Consider the following 15,564-nt stretch of genomic DNA (forward strand, 5'->3'; position numbering starts at 1 on the left):
TTAGTAAGAGAGTATCTGATTTCAGAGGGGACTGAATTACACCTCGCACTAGAGGATTTCATCTTTCAAACCTTTGCTGTTGGTGGAGAGGCATAAAATCCACCCTTGCTCCATTCTGAAAAGGTTTAAAGGGCTCCATGAATTAATAGCTTCCAAAATTATCTGCCGGAGGTCATCTGGAGAGTGGTTGGAGTTGGAAAATTGATGGCACATTTTTGTAGTGCTGTGTCTGCAGCATATGTTGCTCCAGTGCTATTCTTGGTTCGATAGCGCTCGTGGTCATTCCCGCGTAATGAAGTCCACAAAGGCAGGTGATCAGGTAAACACAGTTTTTTGTACTGCAGTTACTGTGACTTTTCTGTTTCCAGGCGAATTGGGGACACAACCTGACCTCTTAGGAATGTTTAGTCAGTGGGCATACCCCGTAGGACCCACAGGGATTGTGCCCTGTGTCAGGTGGTAAGGCCCACAAGGTGTTCTGCATGTGGGATTGTTGAATATGAGGTCTGGTGTTTACCAGGAGGTCCTTCAGTTTCTGGGTACACTTAAAAGCGAATCATGGCTCTGGAATCTCAAGGGGCCCAGTGCGTCATCACTCCTTCCCACGGTCGCATGCACCCCACCCAAGGACAATCACTACAATTACCTGCACCTTAAAAGATGGGTCTTCTCCCCTGCTCAGTCTCAAACCAGATGAACAGAGTATGGTAGGTCTCCTGCGCTCTCTGCACAGAAACCACATGAGTATGGTTGCATCTCTTGAAAACTCTGTTTTTCTTTTTTTTCTCACCCGAAGGAAATTTGGGTCCCCTTGACTTGCTGTATCTTTATGTTGAATATCATTATGCTTTCCACAGTTAGCAGCTGAGTGCTACACTCTGCTTTTGACCTATGGGTCACTGATCCAAAGGGTAAGACCCTTCACTCACTCCTGAGGACAACTTGTGATACAATGTGTAACATCAACACAGATTGGTTTTATGTTGTCTGTTACCTGTATGTCCACTTGCCTGTTCTGTTATATTGCATGTACTAATGTGTTTTTTACTTCCTTCACATTGTGGCGACTGATCAGCCATAACAATAGCATGCACATACAGTGTCCCGGAAAAGAGATCCTGGAGACACATTGGCCCATACATGCAAAACATTTGTTTACTGTGTGTTTTCTTCATTTTCTCATTAGTTGGAGGATCAATTTTAAACTTTTTGAACAAAGGTATTTTCTTTTAGGGGATTACTTACACTTTATATCACATCTTAGATGTGGGGTAGGGCTAGCTCTCCCTTTTTTAGGTCCTGAAGGAGTGGTACAGATACTTTTTGGGCCAACAGGCAAGAAACACGTTGACTTGACCACATTCACAGATTTAGGCTTCTTGGATACATTACCTCCCTGTAGTCACCCGTACCAAATTATGTTTTTTTTAAACCTGCCAAGGAAACCATCAGTTTAAAGTCCAGTTGAATACCTCTCTTTAGTCTCTCTTCATTTCACTATACACATTCACTCAACCTCACACATTCAAAACGCCCTCACACTTGCACTTTCATCATATGGCAAAAATAAAAAGATCTCTGCTAAAGCGACCCTTCGTGGGGCCCAAAGGGCATTGCATTGCCAGCCCTATGAAGAACACCCTTGATGATGAGACATTACATGCTCATGGATTTGTGAAGGCACCAAGAAAAAATCCTTAGGATTCCCCTTTCTTTGTCCGCCTTTCTTTCTACTTTGTTTTCTGAAAGGAGCAGTATTTCCACTGGTTTCTGCATTAGCACTTTCAGAGGGTTGTATGTTCTTACTTCGCATTCCGTTGCAACGCATGCCTTTACCACGCATGCGTTACAACGGAAAGGTATTTCTACGCTTTAGCTTTTCCTCGAATTCTTCCGTGGTGACGTCATACGTCATTAAGAGGAAGCGGAAGTTTTTTTCCATTTTTATCTTAAATGACGCTGATTGCCTGCATATCCCGACGTGACTTCTGGTGAGGTATTTTTTTGGGGGGGGACACCCCCAAGCCCTCTTTTTTTACTTTTAACCTTTACCACATATGCCTTTTCTACATACCTTGTAGTAAAGGTATGCGTGGTAAAGGCTTTCATGGTAACCACGCATGCGTTGTACTGCATGTGTGGTTAAGGTATTCGTGGAAACGGCCGCGTTGTAGTGGCCGTTTCCCCTTTCAGAGCTTAGGTACTGGACCTTCATTAGCTCACATTACCCCTCACTTCCTTGTTTTGAGTCATATTCAGGGCCATATACAAATCTCTACAATGTCCAGAAAATATAACTATACTATACATAAGATAACAAACATTTCACTCAACTTATTGAGTGCTATTTGAAAGTGGGAGACAAATATGTGTGTAGAGTGAATTAAAGATGAATACTCCAAAATAAGTAAGACTTTCATAGAGTGAGCAGGAGATGCTGTTTATTCTTAACTCAGACTGTCTTTAATTCACTCCCATATTAGGGTTTTATTTTCCAGTGCCTTGGTAAGTGCATGGCCAGTTGTGATGATACTGCACTGATCTTACCCTTCCTTCGAAGTATGTTCGAATCTACTAGGTTCATCGCTACGCCTCACCATGCAGTAAGTATCAAGTGCATTTCTTACAATTATCATAGATTTATTTCCCTAGGGTATTTCACCCTGTACGACCACAACAAAAACAAGTTGAGAAGGTAGTCATATTGGGCTGTGGAGCATCTGGATGTACATTGTGTAGGTTTGTAACTTCATTCATAGAGCTTGATGGTAAATTATTGATGAACGGTGAAACATTCCTTACTCAGTACTTCCTCTCACCCAAAAGTGTGATTTTGTACTCCGTGCATAGCCAAATTATATTAGAGTGAAACCCCTCTACAGAGTAGATGAGGACTAAGTTAGCAGAAACTAAATGTAGAGCTCCTTTTTTCAGGTGACTAATAATGCATTTCATCAGGGATAGTTAGGAGCCTCTTTAGGTGATCTCTCTTGATAGAAGCCAGTGTTTGAACAAGATAAATCAAGTTTAATCAATGTAGTAGATAAAGCGGTGAAAGACATAAAGCTATGTGAAGGCTTTGAAATGACTCTCTCAGAAAGGCCTTCAAAATAGACAACAGTAGACATGAGGAAGAAAGGATAAGCACCCCTTCTAGAGAAATCGCACTCCTTTGTTGTAATGAAGGCTTGTGTATTGAACTGTACTTGCAGTTCCTTTATATGAAACACCAGAGAGAACAAAGTGACAGAAAACAAATAATGACAGAACTCTCATCTTATTGTCCAAAGATGCTTTTTAAGTAGCATGGTAAAGCCCTCCAGCATAGCTGTATAAAGGTAACCTTAAATCATGCTTTCAGGCCACTGAATATATTTGCTTTACTAGTTGACAATCATTCACCAATACCAGCTGTAAACACTGAATGTGAAATCAAGAACCAGCTTTATCCTTTCTTTCTAATATGAAATCTCTTGTACTAAATGTCTGTGTTTGGTTAATGTCTATTGTCTCCCTGAGGCTGTGAGTTGTCTTTCCCTATTTGCAGGGCATAGTAATTGGTTTCCAAACATGTGCCAAGGTTCATCCTTTCGCATGCCGGCAGGTACTTGAAGCGTACAAGGGTTGTCTTTCTGATATTGAGCTGGTAAGAACCATGCATCTCTTTCTGTCTCATATTTCAAACTTTCCTCAGCAGCGGCGGTTCACATTTATTAAATGTATTTTACAATTAGATAAAAGTTTACGAGAAAGAAAAGCTAAAATATGTCTAAAGACGTAGGCAGTCTACCATTCCGAAAACAAAACTGTATCAAATAAATGGCCAGTGCAGCTTGCATTCCTCATGTGTATATAACATTTGTTGACAACATTTAGAAATTTGTTTAGAAAATTTATTTTGAAGGGGCTTATGATACTAAATGCAACAATCTCTTAAATTTACCATAAAAACAAGTCATTCAACCTTTACTTTCTCCTTTGATTTACTCATGACTTCAGAAGTAATAGAGCACCAACGGAAATGCCACCCTCCAAGACAACTTACATTTAGGAATGTGGGTGTTCAATACAAGACAGGGTCTAAGACCAGGCCCTTGACTCAAGGGGGGAGTTGTACTCAATATCAAACAACAGGCCTGGGTAAAGGCTGGGCTCTGTATCTACAGAATACAGTTACATTGAGGAAAGGTATGCGGCTGAGTCCATATTCTATAGCACACAGCTTACTGTGCTCTAAACTCCTACTGAAATGGTGACTGGCCCAGGCCAGGAGGCAACCGGCACCAGCACTGGTGTGTTGTGTTACAGGACTACCTCTCCTGTCTGAGGATGGGCCTTCATGAGGCCAACGTGAACAACCCACCCAGACACATGGGTAAGGCAGTGTGATTGCGTTGTAGGGGCAGAGAACCACACATATCCCCTATGCCTAGGACAAGGCCAGGGAGGATCATTGAATTTGGGGGCTGGGTGACACTGAGGCCAGGGTTGATTTAGGCAGCCGGGTAAGGCAATATTCATTGGATCATTGGTTTTGCAGTCATTTTCTTCGTGGCCTTCCTGCCGCCTTTGAGGTTGTGTGTGTGTGTGTGTGTGTGTGATTAAGAGTTAGGGTAAGGGTAATGGTACACATTAAAGTTAGGTGTAGAGTTAATGTAAGCATAAAGGATAGAGATTGACTTCAGGTTGCATATATTGTGCCAGTTACGGAACAGTTCTTGTTTAATGTTAGCCTTAGGGATAACTTTATGGCTAGAGATGAAGTATGGGCATGATACAGCGTTAGGGTAAAGAATATTGTTAAGCATACTTTGCTGGAATGAACTAGGTTTCAGGTCTATGAAAAGTGGTGGGTATATTATCCTCCTAGTGTTAGGGGGTTTGGGTTTCGGTTATAGTACATAATAGTAATGGGCAAGTGATAGTGATAGCATTATGGTTAGGCGTAGGATTTTGGATTTGTGTACCTCACAACAAGAATAAAATCCTATAAAAATCATTTTCAGATACTTATACAGCATTAACATTTGAAATATCAATTTCTCACTTTTCTTTTTGTATTTTTTTTCTCAATATTTAATTTCTAAATGTTAACCTAAATACCACTGGCAGGGGACAAGTGTCTTTTGAGCAGACAGGTGCATGAGGTAGTGCTGCCCAAAAGTTTTTTTTTTTTTTATAAATCTTTTTATTATTTTAAAACCAATAAAAAGAGATAGACACATCCGGCGCCATACATTCATAAACAATAACAAATTGGGCAGATACATTTGACAGGATAGATTTGTAGCAAACAAAAGAGTCCTTGATGAGCCTGTGTTAAAGTCCAAAACAGAGAGTGCAACAGTACAATCGAGAAATAGTTGAAAGCACAAGCCACCTAACCCCGCCCATACCATATAATCAGGATAATATAAGAAGCGTGGCGACCGAACATTGGAATTGAAAGAAAACAGGATATGTTACCAATTATACTAAAAAGGGAAAGACCAAGAAAAGCTAAGGAAAGAGAAGGAAACACGAAGAAAATAATAAGCCCATCCCCCCACCCTGCACCCCTGCACATGGCTGTCGCCTAACCCCAACTAGCAGCGTGCCTGTCGCCCCAACTAACTAGGTTCCAAAGATGGAAAAGAGAGAAAAAACCTGGGGGAGGGCATATCCGTATAGGCTCCCAGTCCCCTCCCCCCCTGCCAGAGACAGGCACCCCCTATAGTAAAAAATACGAGTGTATCAGAAAAATAGTGGAAGAAAATTAGGGGGAGCCGTAGTACACCGCCCAGCCTCCCGGTAGTCCAACAGTTACAGATTGAACACCCATGTGAGCCAAACCAACCGTCCCGGATAATCGAACTCAGCCTTGACCCTTCCGAACCATCACGCGAATCCCTCCCAGCAAGACTAACTTGCCAACAATAGAAAGAAAGAGGAAAAAGAAGCTAACAAAAATCAGTTTGTTACTGCTCGTAGTCCGTGAGTCCACAAGAACTTCAGCAGCACAAAAAAGCTCCCTCCTGGATGGAGAGTCCCAATGTAGTTTTCCCCACGATCGTACAGTCTCCAAGGAGGGAAAGGATGAAAACAAAGTGGAAGAACAGTCAACAATAAAAGCATCCGGGAGGGGAACGTCAAACGATACATCCAAAGACAATGGTGAAGGAAGGCTTAGCGATACGCTCGTGTTCTCGGGAATACAGTTCTCCAGAGCACCCACCGAGGTTTTCGACACTTGTTTCCTCACGGGGTCCTCGCACAGAATCAAAATTGCCGTTGCTTGAACCGCAGTCGGCTGCAGTTCCTGCGGTGGGGCAGGGTCCGGTTCCACAAACATCATATCAGATTGGCCCGTATTCATTTTGTGTATCAGGGCATCCATTTGCGAATGAAATGCCCCGATCGCTCTCAGTACTGACATCAGTGATGGCTCATGCTCCGTTCGGTCCATTATCTCTCGCCCGGTACCAATCAAAATCGCCTCCCCCGGTGAATCTTATACCTCCGGGGGAACAAACAGGATCACAAACGGGCAGCGTCGACACCGCAAGCGAAGGCCCCGACACACCGAATCCCGGCGGGGGCCAAAACCGGGTCCGCGGGAAGGGGACCTCCACCCACAGTCGATATCGTGCCAAGCCACTCCTCCCTCGATGTTAGGTAGTCAAACGATCACCGACAAATCCGGACGAAAAAGAAAGCTCCACTTCGGTAGACCGGACCCTGCTTGAATCACTTAGCCGATGTTGTTGAACTGCAGCCCGGCTATGCAGATACTCGAGGCCCCGGCTTCCCCTCTGGACTAGGCCACAAACTTAGACTCCACGCAACTCCGTCAAACAAATCGATCAAAGTTTCAGGATTTCACCATCGGAGTGCGGAACAGTTCACCTACACGGGTGTAGGGCGTAAAAACAGGATAATGAACAGGATCATCTGGCAGGATATGGAGGTCGGCGGAGCTGGGAGCCTAAGCAGCCATCTTGTTTGCCAGCGTAGCTCCTCCCCGCCCAAAAGTTTTTTGACACCATAATTCAACTTTGAGTGAATAATTTATGTTGCCTGCGCCACCCCAATTGTCTAGCACAGAAAAAGAATTGTGTTTAAACTTTATCATAACCAACAGCCATTATACATCCCTCACTAATTTCACAGTACATTGCGTACCAGGGCAAGTGGAAGCTGCACTCCAATTAATGCGCCAATAGCTATGACAAAAAATGTGTTTGTTAAGGCATGAAACCTATGAGCTGCACCCTTTAAATTAAATAAAAATAAGCTGTATAAGTTTATAAATGATATTAAGTGTATTGGATCGATATCTGAAATTTAGGTTTTCGTTTGAAGTTTAGCAGTGCCCAGAAGCTGCATGAAGTCGTCACTAGATGGATGAAATTACTTTTTCCGACAGGTTAAAGATCCGCTTCCTGGCAAAGCTCTTAACTTACAAAAGTGGTTACTTCATAGGTCTTTGCTCTAGACAGCCCGTGTGCGCTGCTCTAACCAGCCTGCCCATAGTCTTCCCTTTAGCTGCCCCAATCGTCACTCCATTCGTCCGTGGCATGAATACATCATGCCTCTTCCTGTATTGAACTCCCCCCTGAAAGCACCAGCCAATTACTTATGTGTTAACACAGTGGCCATTTTAGGTACTCATTTTGGGAATACTTTTTCCATTGGTTAGAATTACTGTGCACGGTGGTTACAGGCGCACTCTCTCGCTGATCTTGGAAATGCTTGTTTTTTAATTGTTATCTTGTGCTTTTATCTCAACACATTATTGGCTCAGGTTTGTTTTCCATTTGTGGTGTTTCCATTGTTCAGCAGATGCCCCTTTATGGCCGCTGCTTCATTGATCTAAGGGGTATCGCAAAGAAATTGGAATTTCAACAGCACAATGCCTGTCGTGTAAAAAGCAGTTTTTCTGTAGTGAGAGCATAATTCTGACAATGCCCAATACTGTGTTGGCTAAAACACCGCTTCTAAGTTGTGAAAATCAAATAGGAGCGCTCAGTCAGATCACATTGGAAGCAAGCCTGCCTATAGGACCTGGCAGTAAGATCATAGATGGGACCAAGCAAGATGTGAAAACATGGGGTACACGCTGCATAGGGCTGCAGTCTTCTCTGCAGGTTTCGTTCTCACCCAGCAGAAACATTCAGTTTACTCGTATACTTTCTTTCTGCTCTCCTCCTTCTGACTCTGCGCACATGTCCATGTTTAACAGCCTGAACACAGTAATAATAATAATGTATGTTTTCATTTACAGCTCATGTAACTGCATTTTTGTAGTTTCACAGCATTGCCGCACGTCTTGCAGATAATGTTTTTAACAACCCAGGCACAAATAGATATCACATAGGCCGAGGGCTTTAAGTGGGCTGGGTCTTGCTGGTACACCAGCAGTTCTAAAAAGCAAGTGCTGGGATGGGTCCTTAACGGGGTCTCCATTTTTGCCCGCACCCTCCAGGCAGAAACCTCCGTTTTGTCTGATTCCTCTTTTTTGCTGGAATGTCTGCTCTGATCCCGCTGCTTAAGGGAAATAATGTTCCTTGCTACAGGGAAGCAGGGGTCTTTTACCATTGCAACATACTCTGCAGAACAGCAATATAATGCAGAGTACATTATTACAGTGTTCACTATAAATGACATTAACTGTCATTGTCCTCTACTAGGGAAGGTTTCTGCCCTTCATGTGCTTGTATACTTCTGCAATTAAGGCAACGATTATGCTTACATGCTGTTGTTGCCCAAAAGGACGTATGACTAGCCAGGCCCCACCAAGGTCACGTTATGCTTTTTTCTTTCATTTTTTTTTCTTTATATAGTGTAAACGTGGCCCTAGGGCACTAAATGCTTTACATGTAAACCATATATTTTTACATGACAACTGTTCTGCAGGAAGAAATGCTTTGAGTGTGTAATCGAGGTATTGAAGCATATATTTTGTTTAACACCAAGGTTGTTAAAAATAAGTTGTGCAGGAAAAAATGTTTTGAGAGAAAGGCAAGGGCTTTACTTGGATATCCTGCGTTAAACTCAGGAAAAACAGAAGATGGCCTATTTAAACTAACCTTTGCAAATCCTCCCTTTGATAACCAGCCCCCATTGAGAGAGAAAGGACTTAAAAGGAAACAAATTATTTGAAAAGGGCATGGAAATGTTCACCCTCAGATATAGCCAATGGAAATACACACCATTGACAAAGCTGACAACCTGGGCTTGTTGTATCAGCCATGTAACTTGCTGTATTATATATCTGGGTGCAATGACAGCAGCTCCAAAATACTAGTGGGGAGGCACACTATACAGAAGCACATATTTTTAGCTTACATGTTTTAAGCCACATCCGTAATCTTCTTGCCACGCCCCTTTGAGGGACCCACCAGTTTTTTCATACCACTTGAAGCCCTGCATAGGCCTTTCGTCGTAGGCCAGGGTTTATCTACTGAAGCCTGCTACAAACAGTAACTTGCTACATTTAATTTTTTTTCTTTCTGAGCATGATGATCTGCCAACTGTGGTAGACTTTTATGTTTATGGTAATTCAGCATTATTCGTATCATGTTGGAAATTTGTATAACACGCCCTGGCAGCCGGGGCTGCCGCAAATTGTTGAAATCTCTGTTTCAATTCTTTTGAGGCTAGTATTGTTCATTATTCTATGATTCTAACTCCTGTGGCCTTACACCCCTCACACTGCAGTGGAATTGAAAGTGTGAGCATTTAATTGTCCCTTGCCACCGCCCACCTGGGCTCTGCAGGTAGGGCCTTTTGCTGCACAGTGTGGCCCGCACTGAGGTGGCCTCCCACTCCGTGCACTGCCTGGTCAATAAAACATGAACATTGCCTATTTTTCTCAGAAAGTAAATGTAGGTCAAACGGTTAATATGTGTATGGAAATGAGTGGCAAACTGTAAGGTACTACACAATAAACATTTTGGTAACTGTCAAAGTCATTTTACACTTATTATCTGATCCGATGAAACCTGTTACATATGTTTCTGTTATTATATTGATTATACCGTAATTGCATGTACATGTGATTTTTCTAGGATTGTGTACACACAAAAGGGGTGGGAAGAGTAAATAAATACTAACACCATATATACTAATACGGTGAAAGGTAGAGCCAGCCCCAATAGGGCAAATCACTCTATTTGAAAAAACTGCCCTCACTCACACACCGAGGTATGTGACATGCTTCATCATTGGGCCTGCTTACAATACGCCCTGGTGTACCCCACACAGGACGGAGCATAAGGGAGGGGGAAAAAAATAATAAATTTCTCTTAACACAACATATAGTCAAACAAAACTGAACAGACACAACACTCAACACATCCAATGAAGTGAGAATAGTGCAAACACCAAGTGTTTCCAAACCGAAAAGTGCGACAAAGAAATTGTGCAGTATGAGGAGTGATTTAAAACTGATTAAAGGTGCCAACCAGAAAACAAACTTTATTAGACTTTACTTGGCACCTCTACCAGGATCTGGGGGTTTGGGGTGGCGGAATATAAACTGTTCTTAACCCTCGCCCCTCCTTTGTGATTGTAATTTTTCTAGGATTACCTTCGTGGGCATTCTTCCAAGGGCAGGATGACATATTGAACATTTAGTGACACCCATATTTTCTGCATCTACAAATCTGTCAACTGCCCCCACACCGTGGTCAAAACACACACAGCCATTTTGTTTGTCTGGAATGCTGCTACCACCAATTCACAAGCTACAATGTCTGCTTGCTCATTCAATCTTGCTCTCTGTCTTACTCTGAGAACACGGAAGAGAACACATATGCGCTTGTACAGGCAAACATTGCAGCGTTATTTGGTATCTCTCTGATGGTAAACCACGCAGCTGGATAAAGTCATGTTTTTAGGCCTCAGCTTTAGACGGAGCATATTGGCTGTCTCAAACCGAGACTTGCTGCATCTACTGGATGGGCTATAGCCTGCCCATGGGTTTCCCATTTGCTGCCACCATCATCACTCTTCAGTTATATCCACATATTCCAGAGCACACCATGCCACATATTTCCTCTACACAGCTTCACACCATGCCATACAATTCCACAACAAACAATTCCAATCTAACACATCACTCACTCCCTTGCACTATCATCAACCCTGTCATCACTTCCCTACACACCCACTGCCTCTCTCATCTCTCCCTCAGACTCCCAGTACCCCCTCTCATCTTACAATACTGCGGATCTCTCCCATCCCTCCCTCACACTCCCTGTCTTCTCTCTATACTGCCTGCTCACATCCGCTAACTTCCTGTACCTCCTCACGCTCTTCACTGGTCCACCTCTCGCCTCCCCCATATTATTGGTGCCCCTTCCACTTGTACCTCTATCTCTCTCACTCTCTCTCACTGCTCTCTCTCGCTCTCTCATGCACTCTTCCCGCCTCTCTCATACGGTTCACTTGAGTTCTCAAGCACAGTTTCCATACCATGCCTTTTCACAAATTTCTGTCCCTCAAACCCACACATTTCCTCTTATTCTTTAAGTGTTTTACTTTCCTGCATACATATGTGCTCACACGTTATGCATCTATGGCCTGCTCTCCCCTTCTTTCTCACATACACTTTCTGCTCCTCTATCTCAAATTTCTGTCCCTCAAACCCACACTCTCGTCTTATTCTTCAGGTGTTTTCCGCATACACATGTGCTCCCTTTTATGCATCTGTGGCCTGTTCTCCCCTTCTTTCTCACATACTATTTCTGCTCTTCTATCTCAAATTCAATCACCATTTCCTGCACAAACTACCTATCCATCTCTATCATCCATTTCTATTTATTTTGTGCAGCTCTCACCCCTATCTATTCACAATGCACCGCAATTCCACTACACAAATACACCACACACTTCCACCCCACACAATTTCACAACTAACAACTTGAATATAACCGACAAAATTCCACTGGACACCACATACATCCACTACACTCCAAACCAAAAAACATAAGTAAAAGACATTGTCATTTACGTCTATAGCTCTAACCCGTGCAAATTCGAGACCTATTGTAAAATCATGCAAGCTAATATATGTGAAGGTCTCTGCTCATTGGCTGGGGGTATGACAATGGTGATTAAGATGATCAGTTGCTAACAAAGGCAAGACAATGAAAGGCTCAGATTAGGTGAATAGTTTAGAGAAATGCAACAGCGCCAAAAAAGGGGGAAGACAGGGGTCTACTTCAACCAATAGTTGTTGAACCAGAAACATGTAACATGATTCTCTTAGAATATGTCAGTCACAACAGCAGTCCCAGCTCTAGCTAGATACTCTAACACTTTACACTGGTATTGCATGTATGTATGCATAGATATTTCTATAATCTGAACTTCAGAAATATTGGAGTGTTGATAGATGTGCCAGCCCATCAAATAATGAACTCCATTTGGGCAGGGCAGTGGAAGCATGTACTCCACTGACCTGGTAGCCATACAGCTCACTGTATTGAGGGATTTCTGACAGACTGAAAATCCCATGCTAGGTTGTAGGACTTCAGTCAATAATATTAAAAGTTGGGGAAAAGTCCAGCTGGCACAACTGCAGGGTTAGCTTTGACAGCGAAGTGAACAGATTGGTTGAGTTTCTTTGCTGCAATTTCACCCTGGTTCAAGAGCAGTTATGTAAATGTAAATGTGGGATACTTGTAAAGCGCTCTGTTACTCTACCCGAGTGTCCTGGCGCTGTAGACCGCTGGGGAACCCGTCCTGGTTTTGCCTGTGAGATGCTCCCTTTCTGGGTATCTCCAGGGTGAAACCAGGCATCGCCGGCGTCTGTGGGGGGCCGTTGTAGAGATGAGGCAAGCTTAATGCCCAGAGTTACCGAGTGTGTTCGCTGGTTAGAGTAGGCACTGAGGCGAGAATTATCAAGTCCGTTGACCCTGGTCCAAGACCCTGCCGCGTCGGGAATTGAACCCTGGTCCCGGGCCGTTCTCTGCTTACAAGTCTGCCGCCTCTAACCAGTGAGCCACACCTCTCCAGTTATTGCGCAAGAGGAACTTCTTGTTGATTTTTCCTGTACCTGGATAGTAATTTCTTTATTTTTTGAAAATTCTTTTCATTTTGTTTTTAACACATTTAAGATCACACTACTGTATCACTACATAGCACTCCATCCCATGCCCCCCTTGCACAACATCCCATTTAGTTCTGGAATACCATGAAGTAGACGTCAGTTAAGTCTGCTGTTATCAATCCGGTTCACTATAGATGGATATGTGCCATGGACAACTCTGCACTTTCCACCAAGAACTTCCTATGGGTGGCCAGCTCTGGGTGTTTTGTGCGGCACTTTCCACTGTCCCCAGATTCTATCATACCTTTGTGGTTACCCTCTGGATCTGTACACTGCTTCCGCAGCTAAAGAGCAGTTATACCATCCCTCTTGGCTACTTTGAGATTGTGGGGGGCCTGCATCTCCAATGGCCAGCTTTGTGACGTTTAGCAAAAACACAACCGGTCCCAATCATCAGTTTTTGTCCCCTTACCCATCCCATCCCAGAAATACTTCCATGATAGCCAACGTGGGATTGTGTTCTATCAGAAATCGGCATACCCTTTGTAGGTTAGGGTAAAGCAGGATCCAATACACCTGAATCACCTGGCATTTCCATACCACATGCATGAAGGAGCTTCTGGCCTGTCCATAACGGAAATATTCAGGGCAGCTGTCCCTCCCCATCCTTCATAGCCTCTCAGGGGTTTAATATATTCTTTAACCTGGTCTAATCTCAGGTGAGGCAATATTACCCATTTCCGGCTGCCATTGTTTGCCTTAATCCATTTGTCAACATCCAAGGGCTGCAGGTCTGACTCATATCTTTCCTGCAATTTGTTTAGCCGGTCTGGGACATTTAGCCCCAGAATTCTGTATATGCAAGATCTGCCTTTCCTACCAATAGCTAACATCATGAGTCAGATTTCTAATGGACTGTACTCTTGTGAGCGCTGTTATGTGGCCCGTGTGCCTAACCAGTGCATGTCCGCACAGTAGGTAAATAAACAACTGGGATCTCAGTAAATCCTCTTTAGCTTCAAGTTGGTCGTAGAACATCATATGGTATGTCTGCCAGATGTCTCCCTATTTACAGATCCCAAACTTATCTCAGTGCCCTGGAGCCCTACCGTTTCCGTTGGGCATGTACCCATGCATAACAGCTTCTTCCCAGTAGGCAACCTCCAGTTAATCAATGGAATGGCTGGAACGGCTAAAATGGCTGGAATAGTGGGCAGGAGAAACCCCCCATACAGCCAAAACCCTGGTGCTTACCCGGTAAAGGGAGTCTGCTTAAGTTTCGTGGCTGGGTCCCCCCGGTCCCCAAAGATCCCGTCATTAACCGCCAGCAGCTGAGCTGAGCTGCCCAGTATTATAGTCTGATGTCTACTGCCCCTAGTCCGCCATCACAAAGGATTGAATGCACTCCTTATGAGAGATTCATGGCACCGGTCCTCCTTACTTGTAGCTATTGATGTTGAACTGTAGGGTTGTAAACCAATGGGTAAGGATTTTCTGGAGGTAGTGTGGCAAAACATACAACAGCTGTGGCAATGCCACCATTTTTAAGAGGGCTATACAACCTCATCAAGGAAGGAAGCAACAGTGGTCTCAATCTTTAAAGAAAGGTGCAAAACGTGACCTGGCATGCCAAAGGCCCATTTAGTTTATAGATGCCACAGATAAGGTTTTGGGCAGAGTCCTCCTTGCACGCTTGAAAGATTGGGCATCAGAAAATTAGATTCTGTCCAATACTCAATATGGTTTTAGGAGAGGGCGGGGTACAACTGAACAATGTCTTAATTTATTTTTAATCATTAATAAGCACAGAAGGTCCTTGAAGAGTTCTATCCATCTGGCCTTCATGGCCCTATCTGGTGCGTTTGACACTGTCAACCAAGACAAATTATGGGCTATGTTGGAAGGTATGGGTGCGGAAAAAGCGTTAGTAACCCTACTGCCCAGTCGTCACTCCGATACCACAGTCATAGTAAGATATGGCAGTAAAGGGGAAAAAACACATACTTAGATGCCTGACAGGTTTTAGCACATTACACAGAAAAGGTCAGTAACTTCACATGCTTGGGCAATCTTTTTAGCAAACTGTTGAGATGGGAACCTCTTTTAACCATAAGAGCACAGCAGACAAGTAGGGTGATGGATGCACTATTCCGTTTTGCTTCTAAATTGGGGACAACTTTTTGTCTTTATTGCATTGTCCCTAGGGAGCTGGGGGTCTTGTCCTTTTTCCTGTTTGAAAATTAATAAAAGATTTAAACCATACATTGGGGCACAAGCCTGTGAAGGAACTAATTACCCTTTATAGCCAAATGTCTCTCTATTATTCAGTATTATGGGTGTCTTTCATAGATTCACATGCCTGAATCATTCCCCGTCGTCGAGACGGGAGTCTCCGGTACATAGAAAAGTATTGTCCCATAGACATACATAGAGAATAGTAGGCCTAAAGGCCTCACCTTAGTAACATATCCATGTCCTTTTGTAAGGACCAAACTCTAAACAAGAGCCAATCAGCTATCACCTCCCTC

General features: G+C 43.4%; 1 protein-coding gene across 2 annotated transcripts in view; it reads left to right on the forward strand.

Annotated features, from left to right (window-relative positions):
• The window catches only part of LOC144790649 (maestro heat-like repeat-containing protein family member 1), a 112,936-nt gene that overhangs the window by 60,360 nt on the left and 37,012 nt on the right, over positions 1–15,564 (forward strand). For both annotated transcript variants that reach the window (XM_078665376.1, XM_078665377.1), the window contains 2 exons: positions 2,484–2,603; positions 3,548–3,646. In XM_078665376.1, coding sequence (XP_078521502.1) covers positions 2,484–2,603; positions 3,548–3,646 — 219 coding nt within the window. The remainder of the gene's footprint in view (positions 1–2,483; positions 2,604–3,547; positions 3,647–15,564) is intronic.

This window comes from Lissotriton helveticus, chromosome 11 (assembly GCF_964261635.1).
Source record: "Lissotriton helveticus chromosome 11, aLisHel1.1, whole genome shotgun sequence".
In the NCBI taxonomy this organism is placed as follows: domain Eukaryota; kingdom Metazoa; phylum Chordata; class Amphibia; order Caudata; family Salamandridae; genus Lissotriton; species Lissotriton helveticus.